This window comes from Oncorhynchus masou, chromosome 32 (genome assembly GCF_036934945.1).
Source record: "Oncorhynchus masou masou isolate Uvic2021 chromosome 32, UVic_Omas_1.1, whole genome shotgun sequence".
NCBI lineage: Eukaryota > Metazoa > Chordata > Actinopteri > Salmoniformes > Salmonidae > Oncorhynchus > Oncorhynchus masou.
This window is the reverse complement of record NC_088243.1, coordinates 33,637,764-33,661,930: the sequence shown is the minus strand read 5'-3', so window position 1 is coordinate 33,661,930 and position 24,167 is coordinate 33,637,764. Positions and strand designations below refer to the sequence as shown.

At 41.3% G+C, this 24,167-nt stretch overlaps 1 protein-coding gene across 5 annotated transcripts in view; it reads left to right on the top strand.

The window, feature by feature from the left end:
• Window positions 1-3,955: 3,955 nt before the first annotated feature.
• Window positions 3,956-24,167, top strand: part of LOC135525985 (ral GTPase-activating protein subunit alpha-2-like) — a 137,360-nt gene continuing 117,148 nt past the window's right edge. For all 5 annotated transcript variants that reach the window (XM_064953977.1, XM_064953975.1, XM_064953979.1 and 2 more), the window contains exon 1: window positions 3,956-4,200. In XM_064953977.1, the coding sequence (XP_064810049.1) occupies window positions 4,095-4,200 (106 nt within the window). In that variant the 5' untranslated portion in view covers window positions 3,956-4,094. The remainder of the gene's footprint in view (window positions 4,201-24,167) is intronic.

Here is a 24,167-nt window from a genome sequence, read left to right as displayed (position 1 = left end):
AGGTCGGAACTCTAGAAAGAGGCCCAGGCTCCTGACTTGGAATTCCGAGTTGGATGACCGTTCAAAACATATTTTCTCTTCAGGTCGGAACTCTAGAAAGAGGCCCAGGCTCCTGACTTGGAATTCCGAGTTGGATGACCGTTCAAAACATATTTTCCCAGTCGAAGTTCCCAGTTGTCTTGAACTCACTGAAGTCTGCGATTTCCCAGTTCCTGAGTTTCCAGCAGAAGTCATGCTGGATTGACAGCATGGCCAATGTATTCAACATTTTCTGGCCCATGATGTTGCATGTGAATGTTTATCCCTTTAAGCTTGGAAAATAGACTTTTACACCCAGACTTGGGACCAATCACCCTCTCCACTGAATAGCACAGGCTAGTTATTGCTTGTCTTACTTGCTAGCTAATATTTTGATATTATGATGTTGACATGATCAGTCCAATCAAAGCTAAGGGAATATATAACTACTGTGACATCCTTTTATCTGTGGCCAATGGCCTTGAGCCTTCTTGGATGGGCACTTCTAATGTAAATCTATGGCAGCACCCAAGGGGGCTTGAACTTTATAGCTCTCCCTGTAGATTTTGCGGTGACTAGTGTCCCCATGAATGACAGAACACTGAGCCAATCACGGCGCAACTAGAGAACATTACCAACCCCTACGCTCTACATTTGCTGCTGGCTGCCCCACCACCACTACAGAAAGCACTGAACCAGGCTGAAACACCTGTATTTTGGAGTTGCCTAACTCAAGAAACAAAAAAGAGACCATGTTTGTATGCAGCTTTATTAACTCAAACATTTTTGAGGGGACATTGTTTGCAAACTGATATGTGACAGGTATTAATGCCAAAATAACATGCAAAACAGACATATATTTTTGTATATACTGTATACATTTTTTGTTAAACAGGTGGAGCTCAAAACTGGTGGTGCTCTGCACCATCTGCCCTGAATGACAGTTCGCCACTGCAATATTTGTATTTTTTTACACCACTGATTTCCAGCACCTGTTTGTAGACATTTGGCATGATACGACTAAAGCACACAACAAATATTTACTTAATTGTAGTCTTTTTAGATTCAGGGGTTAGAATAAGTCTTATATTACATTAAAATGGTTTGCTTTTAGCGAGTGCATATGATAAGACATTCTTAATGGATACACCTGGTGAAATATAGGTTAAAGGGTGCAGATACTGTATATAGGGGGCATGTTCTGATTGGAGACATCATTTCATGGAACTGTTCCATCAGACAATGACTTCCCATCAGAATATGCAACCCCCTGCGTGTTCTGGTGACATTATTCCATCAAACGACAGGCATGCGCCTCCTCATAAACCATGACCCCCCTCTTTCTAACATTGTAGCCTACACACGCTAGTTGTTTTAGTTAGTCAATATGCTTTGTATCTCATATTTATTTAGTATGTATAAGAAGTGTACTTGCATGCAGTGTTGAAGATTCAAGTCCAATTCACTGTACTCTTTGGCTGCGTTTCGACAGGCAGCCCAATTCTAATGTTTTTTCCACTAATTAGTATGTTGACCAATCCGATCTGAAAAATAAAAATACCAATTAGTGGAAAAATGATCAGAATTGGTCTGCCTGTCTAAATATAGCCTAATTTGCTATATTGGTGGCAAGTGTCCTGAAGATTAGGCTGTCTATTAATTTGAGAGTGGTGCATTTCTCCAAACCTCATCACTTGTCTCAGTTAAGTTTACCAAACAAAGTGGAGAGGTCAGGGGTGTAGTCATTACTTCTTGCAATGGAAACTGTTTACTGTTTAAGAACCAAACAGAAGACAATGGGGAGGGACCTACCTGAATATGTCCAATAAAATCTTGTTTTCCTTGCAAAACGTTACCAGTTTGGAGAAAATAATTTCTGTTGCAAAACATTTTCAGTTTGGTGAAATGGTTTCTGTTGCGAAACAGAATCAGCGTGATTAATATAGGCTGTCGAAACTACAGAATATGTCATTTAAAAGAATATCAGAGCAGGGCTGCCAACTTTTGAATAAACCTTGGAGTGAGATTTGCAATGTGAATTTCATTGCCCACTGGCACAAATTCTAGATGGGATCTGGGGGTCCTACCTCGGAAAAATGTTACTGTTTTAAAGCAAATTTTCTCTAATTCTACATATTTTGACATGGCTTGGGCTTATGACCAGGGTGGAAAATAAAAAAGATATTTCTCTCTTTATGTTTCCCAAGTCCTGGGTGTTTGAAAATGTTCTTGTTATAACAACACATTTTTCAAAATCACCCAACCTTCAAGAAAAAGCAAATTAATCAATATTCAGGTGGTTTATGCCTACTAGTTGAAGATCCTTGCCATCATCTTACTCTACATAGACAAAACATGATGTGTTTGTGATGTGTACAAACGAGCGTGTGCACAAACTAAAATGTCAAATATTATTCATTTGAGGCCAGGAGCATTTTACATCCAATGCTTATTTGTATGACTTATTCAAAACTGTCCATGAATGGCTACAAAAATAAATAGCCTCATATAATTAATTTTCAAAGACACAATTAGGCATATCAGATTTCAAATATGTGATTACACTGGCAAAATCTGGTGTGGGGTAGTGGTCTTGCTGACAATCACCCTAATTACCCTATATTTTAGTCCATTGTTAAGAATGGGAATTCCACTTATCAGGTTAAATGAAGTAAATAGATAATAAAATCTCCTTTAGACAAGATTACATACATTTGCCCCTACACCAAATTATTTGTATATTTATTGTCCCCCCTCTAGAAACAAACTTACACTTTTGGATTCACAATCTGTTTGACAAAATGATTTTCATAGTTGCAATTCAGGTCTGCCTACCAAACGTCCCTGCTAAAACAGACTGTAGGTTTCAGTGGCGTGTTTACCTGCTAAAACGGACTGTCGGTCTCAATGCCGTGTATTCCTGCTAAAACAGACTGTAGGTCTCAGTGGCGTGTATTCCTGCTAAAACAGACTGTAGGTCTCAGTGGCGTAAATTCACGCCCCCAAAAATACCACAAAAAAAACATAACAAATGACACTAAGTAATGTATCTTTCATCTGAATGTATCTCACAGCAGAAAGCACCCGAGCAAGCGAAACAGCGTCCCTCTGTCTCTAAGTGTATGCCATATATCTGATACTGTCTGGTCCAAACGAGTATGACATTGGTTTTTATTTTATTTATCTGTTTTTTTAACCTTTATTTAACTAAGCAAGTCGGTTAAGAACAAATTCTTATTTACAATGACAGCCTACCCCGGCTGTCTGGTACATGCCATATGCGTCGTGGACTTCATCGGACAGAGGTTGCTATCCGGTTTTGTGATAAAATAAAAGTGTGGTTGAATTTATTTTTCCACTGTCTTCTTGTTGTTTCGGCCTTTAGGCCAAATATATCACGGTCACAATTAATAGCAAACAACGCACCACTCCTGGTAGGTATGTCTGCTGCCTTTTCGTTGTCACAGCCTAAATGCCAATCACCAAACGAGGGGGCCAAAGCAAGTGTGGAATACATCAACTTTAGTACATGCTGTGAAAATGCAGCATTCTGCAATAGGGACGGGAGTAACAGCAACCAAATTTTGTTGACAACATTAAACATATAAACAGCGCTACCATGCTGCTATTTTTACAGTTTTATAAACTCAAGAGGAGAACGTTCTCTCGCTCCAAAGTTAACGCACTGACTTATTAGAAAAAGCAGTGCTTTTCAATGCATGAGATATAAGAGGTGTGGTGTGTGAGAAGAGGGTCAAATACGTGTTTCACCGCCAATGCGTGAGAGTTGGTAGCTCTCAAAGACAGTGGCACTATTAAGTTTGTGTGAAATTGTAAGCATGGGGCAAGCGCTTGAGCACTTGCTGGCTTCCTACTACAGGGGGCGTGGCCACGTTAGGAGCTGCGCTTCCGTGTTTACACACTCACGAAAAAGGAGGGGACTAGCGGCGCTAAGTATGCTCGCGGAGCAAGCGTAGAGCGGTGGTGAGGAAAGTGACGGTGTCACAGCATAGGCTCACTATATGGTAAAGAAGAGGTAACTTATTCTAGGTCTCAAAATTGCGTTTTACAGCGGAATGTTCACTCGAAGGGGCCATGGAGACGTCAAGAAATCTACACAGAAAGTTCTGGACCCAAAGAAGGATGTATTGACCCGACTGAAGCACCTCCGGTCACTGTTAGGTGAGTGACATGTCATCGAGCTTTGATGCAGCACCAGTGACTCGCTCGATTATTGATGGTGCCTGCCTCCCAGTAAGCTAGCTAGCTAACCTTTGAGTCCAATGTTTTTTTTTACCACGTCGAAAATATATGGTATCATGCTAACCTATATGATAAACGTGGAGCTGGCTAACGTTAGCTAGCTAAGCCATCCTTTGTGGTTAGCGCGTCTGTCTAACGTTCGTTTGCAAGCCACCAGTAGTGTCATTGTAGAACGGTTAGCCAGAGCTAGCTGATTAGCATGCCAGTCAGCAGCAGGCAGGTTACAAAAACCTAGCTTTGAGCTAACAAGGTGCTTCGCTTCACGTCCTAGGTACTAACTAGATGGACCGTTTTGTTTGCAAGTTGGCTGTTTGCTTACTAGCTATCAACCTCTAGTCCTCCAAGGGCTTGTTAGCTAACCTAGCAACTGGCACTGTCTAGCTTGCTAAACTCTATGAAATGTATATTGCTAGGCTAGCTAGCATTAACAAAAGAGCCATTCAGTAACGTTAGCCAACATTTGGAGATGACACCTGAACAGGATGCACATGACACTTTGTTGAAACATGTAACTAGGTAGCTAGTTTGCTAGTCCCACAAATTAAATTAGCCTTTGGGTGTACTTTCAATTTCTTACCTAGCCAGTTAGCTACATATTCAGATAGTATTGCATAATTCATAGGTGGTCGTCACATGACATGGCTACCTATTCTTATTGAATGCCATTTATTTTGTCCTAATGCAGGCAGTAGGAAATTATAGGAATAGCCAGCCAACAATTAGGTACGTTTTTTTCTATTAGCTGCAAGTAAAGTATCTTATCATTTTGTTTTTTTAAGACATTGTCTCTATATCAAAAACAAAGTGGAAATATAGGTATTGAATAGAAGATGCCTGCCTATTGTATAGGCTTAACAATACCCGGGGTAAGATAGATATCAGAGAAAGGGTGTGGGGGTGTGTGTGACAGGTGACTGTAGTTCAGCTAGTTTGTTCTCTTTGGGGAAATGAACCACTGTTTCAGTTAATTTTTGTGGAATTTATCTTACCAGGCTTTGTGTTTTAAATGTGTTTAAGTCTATCTCACGATCAGTTCCTACCTAGAGTTTTAATGGTCAATGTTGTTTCTATCACTCATCTTATGCAAAAATTCAGAAGCTTGCAAGGACAAGAAAATACAATTGTAAAAATTGCAGATATGTTTGGAATGACAGATTGTGGATCTAACTCTTTTTAATTGGACATACAGTCAGGTCCATTTTTGGCACCCTTAATAAAGATGAGCAAAAAATACTGCAATTACACTGAGCTATATTCTATACAACAAAACAAAGGGACATTTATTTTATACTACAATTGCTCAGAGAAATATTTTGTTTAACAATTAATACAAACAAATCTCAAGATACTGGTCAAAATTATTGGCACCCCTGTTTTCAATACTCAAGTCTTTTTATCAAATGTTTTGAGATTGGAGAACATTTTAGACCATTCCTCCATACAGAATCTTTCCAGATCCTTGATATCCTTTGTCTGCGCTAATGGACTGCCCTCTTCAATTCATGCCACACGTTTTCAATGTGGTTCAAGTCCGGAGACTGAGATGGCCATTTCAAAATGTTGATTTTTGTGGTCAATTAACCATGTCTTTGTTAATTTTGATTAGTGCTTGGGTTTTTTGTTTTTTGCTGGAAGATCCATTTGCAGCCAAGTGTCAGCCTCCTGGCGAGGGCAACCAGGGGTCTTGGCTAAAATGTCACGGTACTTGGTAAAGTTCATAATGCTGTTGACCTTAACAAGGGCCCCAGGACTGGTGGAAGCAAAATAGCCCCATGACATCAAAGATCCACCACCATATTTTACTGTAGGTGTGATATACTTTTCTGCATAAGCTTCTGTTTTTCAATGCCAAACCCACCACTGGTGTCTGTGGCCAAAGTACTCTGTCTGACCATAGTACCGGCATGAAAATAGAGCTCTTTGGCCACGCACACCAGTAGTTGCCCCAACGTGTTCTCCAACCTCATAAAACATCTTTATAAAAGGCTCAGTGTTGTTATCCTCACAAGGGGAGAGTGCTAGAGTATTGAACACAGGGGTCAAAATGATTGGCACCCCTATCTCTCAGATTTTTTTCTCATCACTTAAAATAATATAATATCAATTTTTTTTTGAGCATACAATATCTTTATCAAAGGTGCCAATAATTGTGAACCTGACTGTAAATCAAGGACATATAGACGCCTCATTATATTACACTCTTTCCCATTGAATGCTGTTAAAAAAAGTATCTTCTCAAGTTATTTGCAGATGGGACTCTTTTAAAGAAAGTCCTGTTTGTTAACCCAGGGTCTGCCTTTGAACAGGAAGTGTCATTCTGTGTTGTAGGCCTATGTCATATGCATACTGTAAGGTCATTTAGCCTAATTTCCCTCTGCATCAGTACCATTCCATATCAGACTCCCCCTCTCTTGTGTAGTGTCTTTTATGAAGCTCATTGTGGAGCGGTGTGCTAGTTGGACCATTTCAATTGACTCCCCTTGCCTGGGCCCATCTTTTAACAGGCTCGCTGACCTGTAGAACACCTGTAACCTGGGACTGGCCCCCTGTCAGGCACTATCTATCAACCACTTTACACTGTGTACAAATCTCCATCTCAAAAAAGTGCTGAACTAGCGCAAAGGTGGTTAATTTGTCAAAAGTCTAGCCTATCAGGGTACTTTCCTGCTGACGCTGCACATTCAATGTCAAGACTTGTACAGTCAAGACAGAGGTCAACAGTGGTCCAAGGGAGTCTGTTACTTCCCTACGGTTTTTCTTGTCCTCATGTGTGGGCAAAGATAAGGCAGGTCTGTTTGTGCAGCAGCTGATAGCTGGGCCTCCATATTGATGTTCGTTGGCCACCCCCCTCCCTCCTGCAGTCAGTGTTTTCAACACAGAAGGATTTCCTCCTGGTCTGGTGCTGGCTGGTTCCTGTGTGGACAGGAAGTGGGGATGAGTGATGGGGTGCTGGACACAGCAGGGAGTCTAGGGGAAACGTTGACCTCTTTTAAGAAAATAAAAAGATTGTGCTGTTATGTCATGGTGAAAGCTTACAAAGTTATGTGGTTTTTATTGTTGTGTTAAAAAGGCATATTTTGACAAGAATCTGGGCAGATTTTTACACACACTGACCAAAGAACACAGACAAATGCCACTCCCTCAATTCTTACAGAAAGATAAAATATGCCACTTCTGATGTTTTTGATATCAAGATTGGAATTCTATTAACGGTCCTTCTACATGTCAGGAACATCCTGAAACCAGTGAGAGTCTGGACTCTGTCCCTGGTGCCCCTATCCATGTTGATTCAGCTTGACCAGTGTTTTCCACAAGCACATGGAGTAGCAAGCCAAATAGAAAAAGAAGCCTGTGGGGGGTTCAGAGCTTATTTGGTGAAAAAAAATCTTGATTTTGGTAGCCTCTGGTACATTCTACAGCTGTTATTCCATCTGAAATACACGGTGAAATGATTGAATGCTTCATTGAGTTTACCTCCGAGTGAATTTTTTTGTGGTATTTGTTTGAATTACAGGAAATTACAGTGTATGCCTATTTGTTTTTCTTTGGGGGGGAATTGTCTAGGACTATTTCTTTTAAGTAAGAGACCTATCAACCTTTTTTTTTAACATTTAACCTCGTCTTCTCTTGAGATTTAAAGTATTGTACTGCAATATATGAATTTTCCCACCAGATATGAAAACAGAAGAATTAAGTAAAATAGCCCAAATTATCTTGAAATTGTGTGATGGGCACTTTTTTCAAATGGAAAAATGGGGTCTCGTAAATAAACAGAACAGATGCTCAGTTAAGTTATGGGTCCATATGTGTTAAGAGAGAACAATATCAGTTAAATTAGTGAAATAATTTGCAATTCTCTTTGTGAAGGCTTCAAGCTTCTTCTTAAGATGCATTTTCTCAGCTATTTGCAATACAGGTATGATTGAAGAATGACGCAGGTGTTAAACATGGGCTTTGCTACACAGAAAGTTGCAGTTAATTACTCCGTGGTCAACATTTTGATTACATCAGTAGATCTATATCAACATCTTTGAAAATACCATACAAATATCGTGGCTTTTAAAACATTTCTATCTGTTTTCTTTTATCATATTTTGGACCAGAGTAAGGCATTCTCGCCCCAAGCCTATCCATTGTTCCTGCAGTGAGGAGGATTCACCATCTTCATTGAATGTTTTTATAATTTATCTGCAGATAATTTCCAAAAAGCCTACCAGTATGTAAAATAGGGAGCCTAAACATCAGCTCTCTTACCAATGCGATTCGGTAGGCTACTGACAAGTCACTGACTTTAACGTCACTGTCTGGCTAGTCCTGATGGACTTTAAAATACAAACAAAACATATCGAAAATACAAACGAGATCTTTAGTTCACTTGTCCCGATTCGATACCATTGACATGTAACTACTGTCATGACGCTCCTGTGAGGATACGAAGGATCAGGTTACAGTGGGTCCGCTCTACAGTGCCCTCTCTCTCCCGCATAGGGGGAGGGGTGAAGTCGGACATTCTATGACATCGTAAATACCTTGTGGAAACTCTGACTTTGGGCTTTGCAGGAGGAGGGGAAAGAAACCTCTTTGTTACTAACAGTAACATCAAAGGGTTGAATAATGAAACAATATTTCTGTAATCCAACCATTTGGAATGGTCCGTGGGTACTGAAAGAACAACTATGTCAGAACAGTTGGGATCTCATGAAGGACGGTATAAGAACAACTATCTCTGAATGTGTATATTTCCCACTTATCAGATTTACATCTAAATGTTATGGAACTTATACAATTAAATATGAAACTATTTTTAAAAAGATGAAATGTGATGTTAGCCTTGTAAATGAGAATTGTTTTTCATATCAAAGTTTTAACCAGTCAGTGGCCACACTCACGGGAGCACAGACATTATGTTGGCATCATGGAACGCCCCTTTTGCCAGAGTTGAAAGAAATTTACATTAGACCAGAGAACGTGAGGATGCAGTCTACACACTGAAATGGTTGACATTTTAAATGGAGACCAGTTGCATGCAGCACCAGCTGATTACGTAACAAATGGTTAAGAAATTGAAATCTCTAGAGACCAGTACGTTGCTACGGGCGTGTAAAATGTTTCTAGCTCTACAATAGACCAGCGTGACCGACAGTGTGAGCTGAAAGGTACGGAATGGTTAGAAATTCTCTCTCTCGAAGAAGAAGGACTACACAGGAACATTCAGTCTGCAGCTGTTTAAGTACTTTAGTCTAGTAAAATTGACCGAAGACGAGAAGACGCAACAATTTACTCTCACCACTATAGATGCCTCTATTCTAACCAACAGAGCCCACTGAACAATATGGGGTAGACATGTGGAGGATCCGTTCTCACAGACACTCGGAAACCTACTACACTTACAAAGGACTTGGTGACCTCTGGTGGACAACCAAAGACTTTCTGTCAAATTACTCCCTGTAGGTGGAGAAATTTGAGACAGCAAAGACATACACACGTAAATATTAGTGATGCACCGTTATGACATTTTTGACCGATATCTGATATTTTCCTTGCCATAAAAAAACATGGCGATATTTAAGTTAAGACTCGGGACAATACTGCTCACTTTGGATGAATTGCGTGCCCATAGTAAACTGAAAAAAAATCAGTCCAAAATTGCTAATGTATGCATATAATAATAATAATAATAATAATAATAATAATAATAATAATAATAATTGAATAGAAAACACTCCAAAGCTTCTAAAACCGTTTGAATTATGTCTATGTATAGCAGAACTCATTGGCAGCCAATCTCCCAAACTATTTTTCTCATCAAGAAAGTTGGGCCAACTTTGATGTCATCGCCCCCACCCTTCCCAACCAGCTATGGATCTGGGATCAGTTTCTGTGTCTTCCGCGAGATGTCTTCTTCCAATAGAGCGTTTCATTGTGCAAATCCCGTGAGCTTTGACCTTTTGGCAGGCAAAATACTAGGTGTCGTGAGAAAATATATGCGCGTTCTGGCGCGAATCGTACACAGTCATTCCTTTGTTCCAGATTGTCTGAGAGGAGTTGCTTTTGTCCGGTCGAATCGCCAATTGTTTTGTACGTTAATAACATCCTAAAGCTTGATTCTGCACTTAGTTTGATCAGTTTAGTCAACCCAGACAGGAAGATCACGTCAGTGACTCAACCCACTCAAGTGACGCACCCCTCCTAGGGACTCAGCCCCTGTTATAGGGCTAGAGGCAGAGAATCCCAGTGGAGAGAGGGGAACTGGCCAGGCAGAGACGGCAAGGGCGATTTGTTGCTCCAGTGCCTTTCCGTTCACCTTCACACTCCTGGGCCAGACTACACTCAATCATAGTACCTACTGAAGAGATGAGTCTTCAATAAAGACTTAAAAGTTGAGACCGTGTCTGCGTCTCTCACATGGGTAGGCAGACCATTCCATAAAAATGGAGCTCTATAGGAGAAAGCCCTGCCTTCAGCTGTTTGCTTAGAAATTCTAGGGACAGTTAGGAGGCCTGCGTCTTTTGACCGTAGCGTACGTGTCGGTATGTACGGCAGGCCCAAATCGGAAAGATGGGTAGGAGCAAGCCCATGTAATGCTTTGTAGGTTAGCAGTTAAACCTTGAAATCAGCCCTTGCCTTAACAGGAAGCCAGTGTAGAGAGGCTAGCACTGGAGTAATATGATCACATTTTTTGGTTCTAGTCAAGATTATAGCAGCCGTGTTTAGCACTAACTAGAGTTTATTTAGTGCTTTCAGAAGATCTATTTGGTTCTTGGGACCTAGAACAAGCATCTCTGTTTTGTCCGAGTTAAATGAAGAACATTTTCAGCCATCCACAATTGCGAGGGCAATTTCGGGGCTCCACCATGTTTCATCGAAATGTACAGCTGTGTGTCATTTGCATAGCAGTGAAAGTTAACATTGTTTCTGAATGACATCACCAAGAGGTAAAATATATAGTGAAAACAATAGTGGTCCTAAAACAGAACCTTGAGGAACCCCGAGATTTACAGTTGATTTGCCAGAGGACAAACCATCCACAGAGACCAACTGATATCTTTCTGACAGATAAGATCCGAACCAGGACACAACTTTTCCGTGTAGACCAATTTGGGTTTCCAATCTCTCCAAAAGAATGTGGTGATCGATGGTATCAAAAGCAGCATTAAGGTCTCGGAGCACGAGGACAGATGCAGAGCCTCGGTCTGACGCCATTTAAAAGGTAATTTACCACCTTCACAAGTGCAGTCTCAGTGCTATGATGGGGTCTAAAACCAGACTGAAGCTTTTCGTATACATTGTTTGTCTTCAGGAAGGCAGTGAGTTACTTCAACAGCTTTTTCAAAATTACTTGAGAGGAATGGGAGATTCGATATAGGCCGATTTAAAAACTTTTTTTTAATTAAAAAAAAATAATATATTTTCTTGGTCAAGGTTTGGCTTTTTCAAGAGAGGCTTCATTACTGCCACTTTTAGTGAGTTTTGTACACATCCGGTGGATAGAGAGACGTTTTTAATATGTTCAGCATAGGAAGGCCAAGCACAGGAAGCAGCTCTTTCAGTAGTTTAGTTAAAATAGGGTCCAGTATGCAGCTTGAAGGTTTAGAGGCCATGATTATTTTCATCATTGTGTCAGGAGATATAGTACTAAAACACTTGTGTGTCCCTTGATCCTAAGTCCTGGCAAAGTTGTGCAGACTCAGGACAACTGAGCTTTGGAGGAATACTCAGATTTATCGTGCATCCCTAGTAAATATGTACATTGCAATGCTTTCGAATGAGCGGCCGTTCATGTGCAAATTATTCGCATTTCCGTGAGCATAGTAATCAGCTGTCTGTACAATCATGGAATTCCTTTGTCTCTCCCTTTCCCCCTCTTTTGAATCCGTCATTTTGTGTAACAAGCCGTCATACCGATTTAGTCTACTAGGGACTTTTCATTCCATTGTGTAGTAATCGATGTGAAAACTATCCTGTTTTTTTAATGTAATTCTGTGTAATTAGTAAATAAATAATGAAGCCAATTAGTTTATCGCTGATTCATCATTTATGCTAGGGTTCGTGCAGATATCCAAGAGTTCTGCGACATTCAGAATGAGACTGATATGAGGTAATAAGAATGAATGAATTGACTGACTGACGAAAGGGAGATGCCTTTAGAGTTTAGTCGGGAGATAATAACTCGTAAAATAACTTTTCCCGTGGTTCCCCAGATTACTACTTAATTAATTGTTACATGATTCATTTAATCGCGTAATAATTGAACATGGTATGTGTCATTATTTTATAAAAAAAAACACATTTAAGATAGTCAAGACTTGCCATTCCGAAATATAACATTGTGTCAAGAATATATGAGATCGACTTTATTCAGTCAAGCTTGCTGTTCATCAATCAACGTACAGGAAGTTGATGCGCCAACACTTTGTGGCTGCATATGAAACACGCAAAAGAAAATAACTGAATGTGCCAGAAAATAATAGGCTAAGTTGAGTTACCTCTCGCGGGAGAGGACTCTGCAGCCTTTTTTTCTGATTTGCTCATTGAAAAGGAGTCTAGTTAATTTAAGTTGAAAAAGTACACGGCTGAAAATTGCTGTGTAACCTGCTGTATTGCATACATTCAGCGCTAGTGGAAAACACTGCTTGACTCACGTTTGATTTAGGCCCAATATCACAGTATGACATGACAGCATCAGTAGGCCATACCAAGGTCTATGGTCAGGAAATGGTCACGGACCCAAAACTGCTGTAGCTTACTTGAAGGGGAATTCTGCAGAGAGTCTATTTTCAGCAGAGTTTTTTTGTTTGTTGGTTTTGTGCCCAGTGAGGATATCTGTAATGTTGAGTGTGTGAGCTGCTGCATGTTAAATTGCTGGTCATGCCTGACTGGATCTGCCTGAGGTTGTTAATTACAGGAGCTTGCTAGACCACCTGATCACACATGGCTCTGTGACTGGAGCTATGCATGGCTATTCCTTAACTTGATCACACGCACACACACACACACACACAGTACATGTATGCACACACCACAGAAGTGTGAGCAAGAGAGAGAAGACAGAATGTTGGCCACAGTGTCACTTCATCCTCTTTCCTCTTCATGCTTTTGCAGTGAGTGATGGTGGGGTCAGGGTCAACTAGGATGGCTGCTGTTAGGAGGTAAAGCTCTGGGGAAACAATCACTGCCACATCGGAAACAAAGTCAGGAAGGTCCTTTTCCCTGCTGAGTCAAGCTGAGACCTTGACATGTGATTTTCACCTTTTCGAAACACACTGGATAGATACAATCTTGTTTTCTTTCATCCCTGTCCACAGTGTAGCCTTCTTTCAATCACTTGCCCATGTACATTGTACCATAGCTTAACTCTTGATACTCCCCATCCCGGATCCGGGATCGTGAATAAAGCCTCAGGCTCATTAGCATAACGCAACGTTAACGATTTCTGAAAATCGCAAATAAAATGAAAATAATGCGCCTGCTCTCAAGCTTAGCCTTTTCTTAACAACACTGTCATCTCAGATTTTCAAAATATGCTTTTGAACCATAGCAAATCATTAATTTGTGTAAGAGTATGCTAAGCTAGCTTAGCATTTTGAGTAGCATTTAGCACGCAACATTTTCACAAAAACCAGATAACCAAATAAATAAAATCATTTACCTTTGAAAAGCTTTGGATGTTTTCAATGAGGAGACTCTCAGTTACATAGCAAATGTTCAGTTTTTCCTGAAAGAATCTTTGTGTAGGAGAAATCGCTCCGTTTTGTACATCACATTTGGCTATCGAAACGAACTGAAAATTCAGTCACCAAAACGTCAAACTTTTTCCAAATTAACTCCATAATATCGACCGAAACATGGCAAACGTTGTTTGGAATCAATCCTCAAGGTGTTTTTTCACATATCTCTTCATTGATATGCAGTTCGTGGAAGCCTGCTTTCCCCTCAGAATCGCATGGAAAAATACCAGCAGCTGAAAAAGACGCACCAATTTCGACGGAGGACACCGGGCGGACACCTGGAAAATGTAGTCTCTTATGGTCAATCTTCCAATGATATGCCTACAAATACGTCACAATGCTGCAGACACCTTGGGGAAACGACAGAAAGGGCAGGCTCATTCCTCTCGCATTCACAGCCATATAAGGAGACAATGGAAAACGGAGCCTCAAAAATCCTGCTGGTTTCCTGGTTGCCGTTTCATCTTGGTTTTGCCTGTAGCTCCCGTTCTAGGGCACCCACAGACAATATCTTTGCAGTTCTGGAAAATTCAGAGTGTTTTCTTTCCAAAGCTATCAATTATATGCATAGTCGAGCATCTTTTTGTGACAAAATATCTTGTTTAAAACGGGAACGTTTTTCATCCAAAAATGAAATTGCGCCCCTAGAGTTTCAAGAGGTTAATGCTGAGATGCTGCTCATGCGTCACAGTTTTTAAATGCACATCTTAGCAAGATGCTGCTTTTCATACTGCTTCTGTTGGCTTTCTGTCCGACTCCCGCCAGCTACCGCAGCTTTTCATACTGTTCCCACTGGCTTTCTGTCCAGCTACCGCAGCTTTTCATACTGCTCCCGCTGGCTTTCTGTCTGGCTCCCGCCCGCTACCGCAGCTTTTCATACTGCTCCCGCTGGCTTTCTGTCTGGCTCCCGCCTGCTACCGCAGGACCTGGTCCCGAACCCAACCGCGGTACCACAATGTTATTTTAGGCATACACTACCGGTTTTAGAACACCTACTCATTCAAGGGTTTTAATTTTTTTTAAACCATTTTCTGCATTGTAGAATGATAGTGAAAACATCAAAACTACAAAATAATACATTGAATCATGTAGTAACCAAAGTGTTAAACAAATAAAAATATATTTGAGATTCTTCAAATAACCACCCGTTGCCTTGATGACAGCTTTGCATACTCTTGGCATTCTCTCAACCAGCTTCATGAGGTAGTCACCTGGACTGCATTTCAATTAACAGGTGTGCCTCCTTAATTTGTGGATTTTCTTTCCTTCTTAATGCGTTTGAGCCAATCAGTTGTGTTGTGACAAGGTAGGGGGTATACAGAAGATAACCCTATTTGGTAAAAGACCAAGTCCATATTATGGCAAGAACAGCTCAAATAAGCAAAGAGAAACAACAGTCCATCATTACTTTACGACATGGTCAGTCTATACAGAAAATGTCAAGAACATTGAAAGTTTCTTCAAGTGCAGTTGCAAAAACCATCTAGTGCTATGATGAAACTGTCTCTCATGAGGACCGCAACAGGAATGGAAGACCCAGTGTTACCTCTGCTGCAGATGATAAGTTAATTAGAGTTGAGATGCGTCTGTTACTTGACACATCTCAACATCAACTGTTCAGAGGAGACTGTGTGAATCAGGCCTTTATGGTCGAATTGCTGCAAAGAAACCACTACTAAAGGACACCAATAATATGAAGAGACTTGCTTGGGCCAAGAAACACGAGAAAGGACATTAGAGCGGTGAAAATATGTCCTTTGGTCTGATGTCCAAATTGGAGATTTTTGGTTCCAACCGCCATGTGTTTGTGAGACGCATAGTAGGTGAACGGATTATTTCCGCATGTGTGGTTCCCACCGTGAGGCATGGAGGAGGAGGTGTGCTGCTGAGGAGTCTGTGATTTATTTAGAATTCAAGGCACACTTAACCAGCATGGCCACCAGCGATACGCCATCAGCGATATGACATCCATCTGGTTTGTGCTTAGTGGGACTATAATTTGTTTTTCAACAGGACAATGACGCAACACACCTCCAGGCTGTGTAAGGGCTATTTGACCAAGAAGGAGAGTGATGGAGTGCTGCATCAGATGACCTGGCCACAATGATGAGTTGTGGTTTGGGATGAGTCGGAGCATCAGAATGAAGGAAAAGCAGCCAACAATTGCTCCGTGTATGTGGGAAATCCTTCAAGACGGTTGGAAAAGCATTCCAGGTGACTACCTCATGAAGCTGTTTGAATGAATTCAAAGCTGTCATCAAGGCAAAGGGTGGCTACTTTGAAGAATCTCAAATAGAAAATCTATTTTGATTTGTTTAACACTTTTTCTGGTTACTACATGATTCCATATGTTATTTCCTATTTTTCATGTCTTCACTATTATTCTACAATGTAGAAAAGAGTACAAATAAGAAAAACCCTTGAATGAGTAGGTGCATCCAAACTTTTGATTGGTGTTTGTGCATGTATGTGTGTAATTATTTTTTTGTGGGGTGGGGGGGTCAAGGTGAGTAGGAGGATTATTTAAGATACTGTTTGAAGGGGTAGAGTTTTAGATATTTTTGGGAAGACTGGCACGGATGTTGGTTCCACCATTGGGGTGCCAGGACAGAGAAGAGCTTGGACTGGGCTGAGCAGGAACTGCCCTCAGTTTAAATGGGTAGGATTCAGATAATATTCAATTAATGTAGTACCCAACATCCAACCATGTTTTCCCCCCATCTGTTCAGAGAAATTAGTAATTGAAGTCGGGTTGCATTATTTATCATAAAGTAGTGTGAATGTACCAGGTTTTAACCAGTAAATGCCACTCCATGGCAGTCTTGTGTTTTCAATCAAATTGAAAATCAGCTTTATATTAGGGCTGGGCAGTATAGCATATTGTACTATATATCGGTATTGATGCAGGGACCGGTTTGGGCTTTTATTTGACCTTCTATAACGGTATTTTAATGTTTGGTTTGTTAAATGTGATACGTACTCTGGCGCGTTTTAATGTCCGCTTATCGTCTTTTTCCCTCACCACCTGCTGCATGCATTGCGGTATAGCAAGAATGTCTGCATGCCACCACCCTGCCCTACCCCCTGTCACTCAAGGAGAGAGCAGTTGCTCGATCAAGGAGCCTCAAGCACTTTTTTGCCATTCACTCTGCAGTCTGATAGATGTTGTTGGTGAAATGCTGCTTTCCATAAGCGTTCTATAGTTACACTATTAGTTTGTGTGTTTTACTGTCTGAAAAGTACTGCCTGCTAGTTTGTATTTTCTTAGCAAGTTGGGGCTAAAGTAAATCTTGTTAGCCGCTAATAGTAATCGCTAGTCAGAGGAAATATGGCTATCTAATGCGGCCTGGTACCAGTGCTGGTGTAGGCCTAGATAAGCCTGTTTGTTCAATGGCATTTTCTAAATCAGAGAGGAATAGGCGAAGCATGAATATGTTAGCTAGCTGCATGAGGTATGAAAACATGTAATGTAAAACCTAATTAGGGTCATCTGGGAACACTGACCAACCCTTTTTGTTCCTACCCTGTCAATTCCTCCCTGGCTTATTCAGTCGTCAAGTGTCAAACGTGTTCAAGGTGCTGCCCACTATATTCCAACCAGTGTTAATTTCGCCAACAATAACTACGACAAAAAATACTCGTCTACAACCTATTTTTCCTGACAGAAATTTATGATAACGAGACAATATGCCCTGGGGAGAAGAAAAAACGAGTACAATTTGCTTTTCTTTTTAGTCGACAAATGTGACGAGACAAATTCCACATGAGGACATTTAATTTGATATGAACCTCCTTTTCATCTGTTTTGTCCAATATTAGGAGTATAGTAATTGTTCTGGCATTTTTGTAAAAATTAAATTCTCTCCTTTTCAATTAAACCACTGTTATTTACCCTCTTGACGGCTCTGATGGGGAGAAAATCTTAGCTGTAAATTGATTAACCCCCCTGCCAAGGGTTTATAGCCTATATTGTTAATTAAGGCTGGTATTGGTTAGTCCCAAATAGCTGCCTGTCCCTTTTTTTAATAGCCGGGCAACGGCACACATTTCAGCATCTACTGTCAACGGCTGTTTCAAATAAATGCCGGGTCTAAATGAAGTGTATACGAGTTTACCATGAATTACCATTAATTGTTTGAGGTTTGATTTGTTACATTAAATCATTCAGTAATGGCTCAAAAAATGGTGGCGATCATCTGTTTTTCATGCCAGTAAGAACCTGACCCCCAGAAATCAGCCGATCGCCCTCTAGTGGCAAAAGTAAGAACTGCTGAAAATACAGTCTGGGGAGAATAATTATTGTCATGGATTTTTTTTCTCCCACAATAGGGCAATACTAAGATAAAAGAAACCTGACACAGTGTGTAAATAATAACACATTAGTGCAGGAAATGAAGAAATTGATTAAAATTCTGGAAGTGAATGCTGGAATTAAACAATTGAAATGAAAATGAGATACATCTGTGTGCATTAAGGAAATAGATGCCTGGCTTGAATAGAAACCTGTCTCTTAAGTGCCTGTTGTGTTCAGTGATTTAAGCTATTCATTTAAGTTTACTGTAGTTGGTCAAGGCTATCTTAATGTGCACATGATGAAAGTTAGAGGTTCCCTAAATATTCATAATTTAATAGAAAACAATGACTAAAATGGCTGTGACTAAAACTAGAGACATTTTCCAGAGTTTGTCGACTGATAATAACTAATGAAGGATGAAATGACTAATGTGTGACTAAGACTCAAGTATTTTAAGACTAAAACGAAATCTAAAGTAGCTGCCAAAATGAACACTGATTCCAACTATAGAATTAGAATAATCATTCTATTTCCATGATTCTAGCAGTTCACCAAATAACTAGGCCTAGTTTTGCCCATATCATGAAGCCCTGTGTGGCAGTGTGGAAATGATAACAAAAGTGTAGTAAATGCAGAAAGTATTTTAGTTTTATTTTACACTGTTCAATACAACTTCAATCAGCATGGAGAAAGCCCCAATGAAATCACATATAATGTACGTGTTGGCACCCTAGTGTCATGAACTACTTATAAAGCATATTTAGGACTTTTTATTATGAAAGATCAAATGTAGTCATAATGTGAAAAATATCACCCAGCCCTACTCTATATGTATTGTGATTAGTGATCTTTAGCATTAAACCCAACCCAATACCGTTACCAACAGGGATTGCAGAATTCTGTGTTTTTCACATGCAGGAAAAAATACAAATAAAACCCATAAATATCTTGCTGTGTTTTTGTCATTTCTGATCGGCATCAGACTAATTTTGTGCTTCAGTCGCACTCCTCCACTCGGATGAGAATTCATGAATGGGCATAGTGAGAAATAGTAATGGCGTCTTTTTGTAGGAACTAATTACGCCATGGTTTGCTGGACACAGCCAATGGAGAAAATGAATGGCGTTTTTTGGGATTAACGCCGGAAATAAGATCTTATATGTTTTGTTGGTGTAGCCTACTTTCCTCCGGTTAAATGCAAGATTAACTTGAAGCAAAGCGTTCGGAAATGTAGCTGGCTACTTTCTTTCTATGATAAATATTAGACATTTGGTGGCCATGACTCGTCTTTACTTGTGCGGCTGCCAGCCAAATAACGTTAGCGTTGCTCTTCTGTTGTCATCTGATGAAAATGAAGCTGTTTTCTGCCGAATGTGTTTCACTAATGTATTTTCTGTGAAGGAAAACTATAGATACACCCCCGATCACTGTATTGATTTTCAATCTAAAACGCAGCTGAAATGGTTTAAAATGCAGATTTTTAAAAATTTAAATCTGCATTTAAAAAAAAAATGCATTTCTGAATTCTATTGTGACCCCTGTACCATTGCAAAACACTATACAGTTGTTGTAACGACGTTCTTCTTTTGTCGAAAGAGAGTCGGACCGAAATGCAGCGTGTAGGTTACTCATGTTTAATAGTGAAACAAACAAAACGAACTATACATGAATAACAAATAAATACAAAACAACAAACGGAACGTGAAACCTATTACAGCCTGACTTGTGAAACTAACACAGAGACAGGAACAATCACCCACGAAATACAAAGCGAAACCCAGGCTACCTAAATACGGTTCCCAATCAGAGACAACGAGAATCACCTGACTCTGAGAACCGCCTCAGGCAGCCAAACTTATTAAACACACACACCCCTAATCAGCTACAATCCCAAATACTACAAACCCCAATACGAAACTACAATACATAATAAACCCATGTCACACCCTGGTCTGACTAACTAATAAACTAAAACACAAAATACTAAGACCAAGGCGTGACAGTTGTGGGACTTTTACAACTTAAGGAACATTAGAGACCATAACTTTGAGACCGTTAGTACTAATGATATGCATGAGCCCTGCCTCCCTAGGTCTGCAGGGCTCATGGCTACACTGACTCTGGGGGTGAGACTGAGGGACAGAAGAGAGAGAGCAGCCTGGCCTGATCTCACATAGCTGTTTCCTCCTTGCCACTCCCATGGTTGTCCGTTATGACTGTGTACTTGTTAGGCTGGTCAATACCAGGTAGTCATAGTGAACAGTGTTTTTCTGTTGGGTGAACTGTCTGTTCCTTTGAGATTCACACAGGGCACTATAGGTCTCAACTCAGCCAAGTGACGAGAATAACATTTACCATACGATGAGCTACAGTAATATATTAGCCATCATTCTGTTCTGAATCTACAGTGCATTCAGGAAGTATTCAGACCCCTTCACTTTTTCCACATTTTGTTGTTACAGCTTTTTCTTAAAATTATTTAAATAAAAACAAATTCGGGCTCACCTCTCGCTGCATGGCCCGAGGCTGATGATGGCTGGTGTTTGTGACATATCGAAGTCAACATCAAACCAGTGGTCTATAGTTCAGTTTGGCTGCAACCATTTCTATGAAACCGACATATTGTTGAAGTGCAGGCTTTGTTGCGGCAAATCTACAGAGTTTCTTTTATTTTGCAGTGGTGGCCAAGATTTTAGATGCATATAGGGGAAACACTGCGTATAGGAGAAACTGAAGAACAAGGTGGCTCCAGAGTGGCGCAGCGTCTAAGGCACTGCATCTCAGTGCTAGAGGCATCAGCCCCATTCCGGACTGAATGACAACCCTAGAGTTGCTGCGATGAGACAATGGAAATTGGGGAAAAATACAACAACAAAACCATTTTTGTTTTGTTTTAAAGGCTGAGGTCCAGAGGCACACGACAAGGACAAATGCAATGCATCAAAGGATGAGGAGTAACCTAGTCTGTTTTGCACTGAGTAATATTTATGTCCTTTACACAGGTCATGAAAGTCTGGTCAGACTGGTTTAATGGTCGCAAGTTCAAATAACAGAATACACCGAACAGGGTTGTACAATTCTGGTAACTTTTCAACATTTCCTAGTTTTTTAAATGTATTTTTTTATCCTGGTTGGAGGATTCCAGATTTCTTGTTTATTCCAGGATGTTTGGAATACCTGGGAATTCCTACAGGTGTGTGTTGCCCCAATACACAACCCTGGTTGTCATCTCCATTGAAATCTAAAGGGTGTTTTTTTCTTTTTTTTTTTTATGGTGAGGTAATCAAAAGGCATGGAGGGAAGACTACTCATGGGCTGTAAGGTAACTACATCAGTGGGGCTCAACTGGTTTTGCCTCGGGACCCAAATTCAACCCGGTTGTCCTACACTAGCTGGGCATGCTCCTAAGAACAGAATTCCTAGGCCTATCGTCAGAATTGATGAGCAAGAACATGAGCTAACCCATTTGTTCTTAATTTTTGGTTAGAGGTAGTGGTAAAATTAGATTTTGTTTTACTGTCCTTTGCAGCATGACCAGATAGCGACAACCAGGCAGCAGCTTGCCTCTAGCCCGCTGCTTGCCATCCCAGGTTAATTAAGGGAGGTATTTGAGGGCGACCTCATGAGGAAGAGAGGCATTCGGCAGCTGAGCGGCTCCCTGATCTGTGAACACAGACAGACTGGCCTGAGGTCAGGGTGCATCCAGCCACTGCTACATCCAGCCACTGCTACATCCAGCCACTGCTACATCCAGCCACTGCTACATCCAGCCACTGCTACATCCAGCCACTGCTACATCCAGCCACTGCTACATCCTGCCACTGCTACATCCAGCCACTGCTACATCCAGCCACTGCTACCACGTCTGTCAAACGTTCAATCTGTTACATGGTCCTAATGAAAGGCCCCACAGTTTGAAAATATGGCCTTTCATTTCCATGTTCCTGAAGTGTCAAGTATTGACTTTTGCACAGTATGTAGGGGGAAAACGTTTGCAAATGGCAATAGGCTAATATTACCAAGGTTGACCTGAGTGATTGTGTCTGACAGTGGCATGGCATGCTTACAGTAGCTGCTAAGATCACACCTCACTGCCTGAGAGGTGTAGCACGTCTGTTGACAGTCGGTTGTAAACCACTGTTATACGATCACGGTGGATGAGGAGGTCACATCAGCTGTACAACGACCTCCATTCCATTCACAGAGAGCTACTTCGCCCCGTGGCTTTACCCAGACAGTCAGGAGTTTATCTTCTGAAACTGCACTGCTTACAGAAGATGATGCATGTTGCTCAGGCTGTTTTTGGTGCCTTCTACCTTCACAGCCTCTGCCAGGTCTTAGCGACGTACGGACAAAGGCTTTCGACTCTGTCAATCACCGCATTCTTATCGGCAGACTCAACAGCCTTGGTTTCTCAAATGACTGCCCCCAACACTTTACTCAGACTGCATCCAATTTGCTATCACAGTGCCATCCATTTGATCACCAAAGTCCAATATACTACCTCCAGGTCATCTATTAGTCTTTGCTAGGTAAAGCCCTGCCTTATCCTGGCTCACTGGTCACCATAGCAACACCCACCCGTAGCACAAGCTCCAGCAGGTATATTTCACAGGTCATCCCCAAAGCCAACATTCCCTTTGGCCGCCTTTCCTTCCAGTTCTCTGCTGCCAATGACTGGAACGAATTGCAAAAAAGATCTAACTTTAAACATCAGCTGTCAGAGCAGCTTACCGATGGCTGTGTACAGGTACAATGAATTTGTAAATAGCACACCCAACTACCTCACCCCCATATTATTACTTACTGGGTTGCAAAAGAGCAAGAGGGTATCTTTACTTGCACATCATCATCTGCACATCGATCACTCCAGTATTAAGTGAAATTGTAATTATTTTGCCTCTATGGCCTATTTATTGCCTACCTCCCTACTCTTCTACATTTGCACACACTGTACATAGATCTTTCCATTTTTCCTTTCTTTTGTGTTATTGACTGTACGTTTGTTTGTAACTCTGCTGTTGTTTTTGTCGCATTGCTTTGCTATATCTTGGCTAGGACGCAGTTGTAAATGAGAACTTTTTCTCAACTGGCCTACCTTGTTAAATAACTGTGAAATAAAAAAAATATATATGATTGACTGCTCAGGGGCTTCAGTGCTGCTCTGCTGGTGTCCCTGGTTCTGGTTCATTTACTATCAGTGGGATCCTCTGTTTGTTAGGCCTCTGAATGACCCTGCTCCTGCTATCCTTAATTTGCTTCCTAGCACTACCCTTTCCCTCCCTGTGAATTGCATCATGTGACAGGCGGTAGTGAAGTTTCCCTCGCCGCAGCTGGTTGCTATGGATTTATCATGAACCTCTTAACGTTGTCCAAAGTCAGCGACTCAGCGCTGCTCTCCGAGGGCTGTGGAGGGGGCGCTCCGAGGGCTGTGGAGGGGGCGCTCCGAGGGCTGTGGAGGGGGCGCTCCGAGGGCTGTGGAGGGGCGTTTCCCGAGGGCTGTGGAGGGGGCGCTCCCCGAGGGCTGTGGAGGGGGCGCTCCCGAGGGCTGTGGAGGGGGCGCTCCCCGAGGGCTGTGGAGGGGGCGCTCCGAGCTGGGTTACTGCTGGTTGATTGCACCCCTTTTTTTTTGGGGGGGAGGGGTGTTTTCTTCCCTCCATTGCTTCTCTCAGGTTGGCTTCCTGGTACTTGGTTTTAAAATAGCTGAGCTGTGGCGGTGTTGAGATTCTGATTTTCTTAGCGGTTAGCACACTCAGAGAGAATGAAGAGGTGAGCTGGCGCCTGCTGTGCCCTACTGATGCCCCCTTGGTGTGGCTGTTGTGGATGGACGGGGGTGAAAGAACGGGTGCCTGCGATGTAAGGTG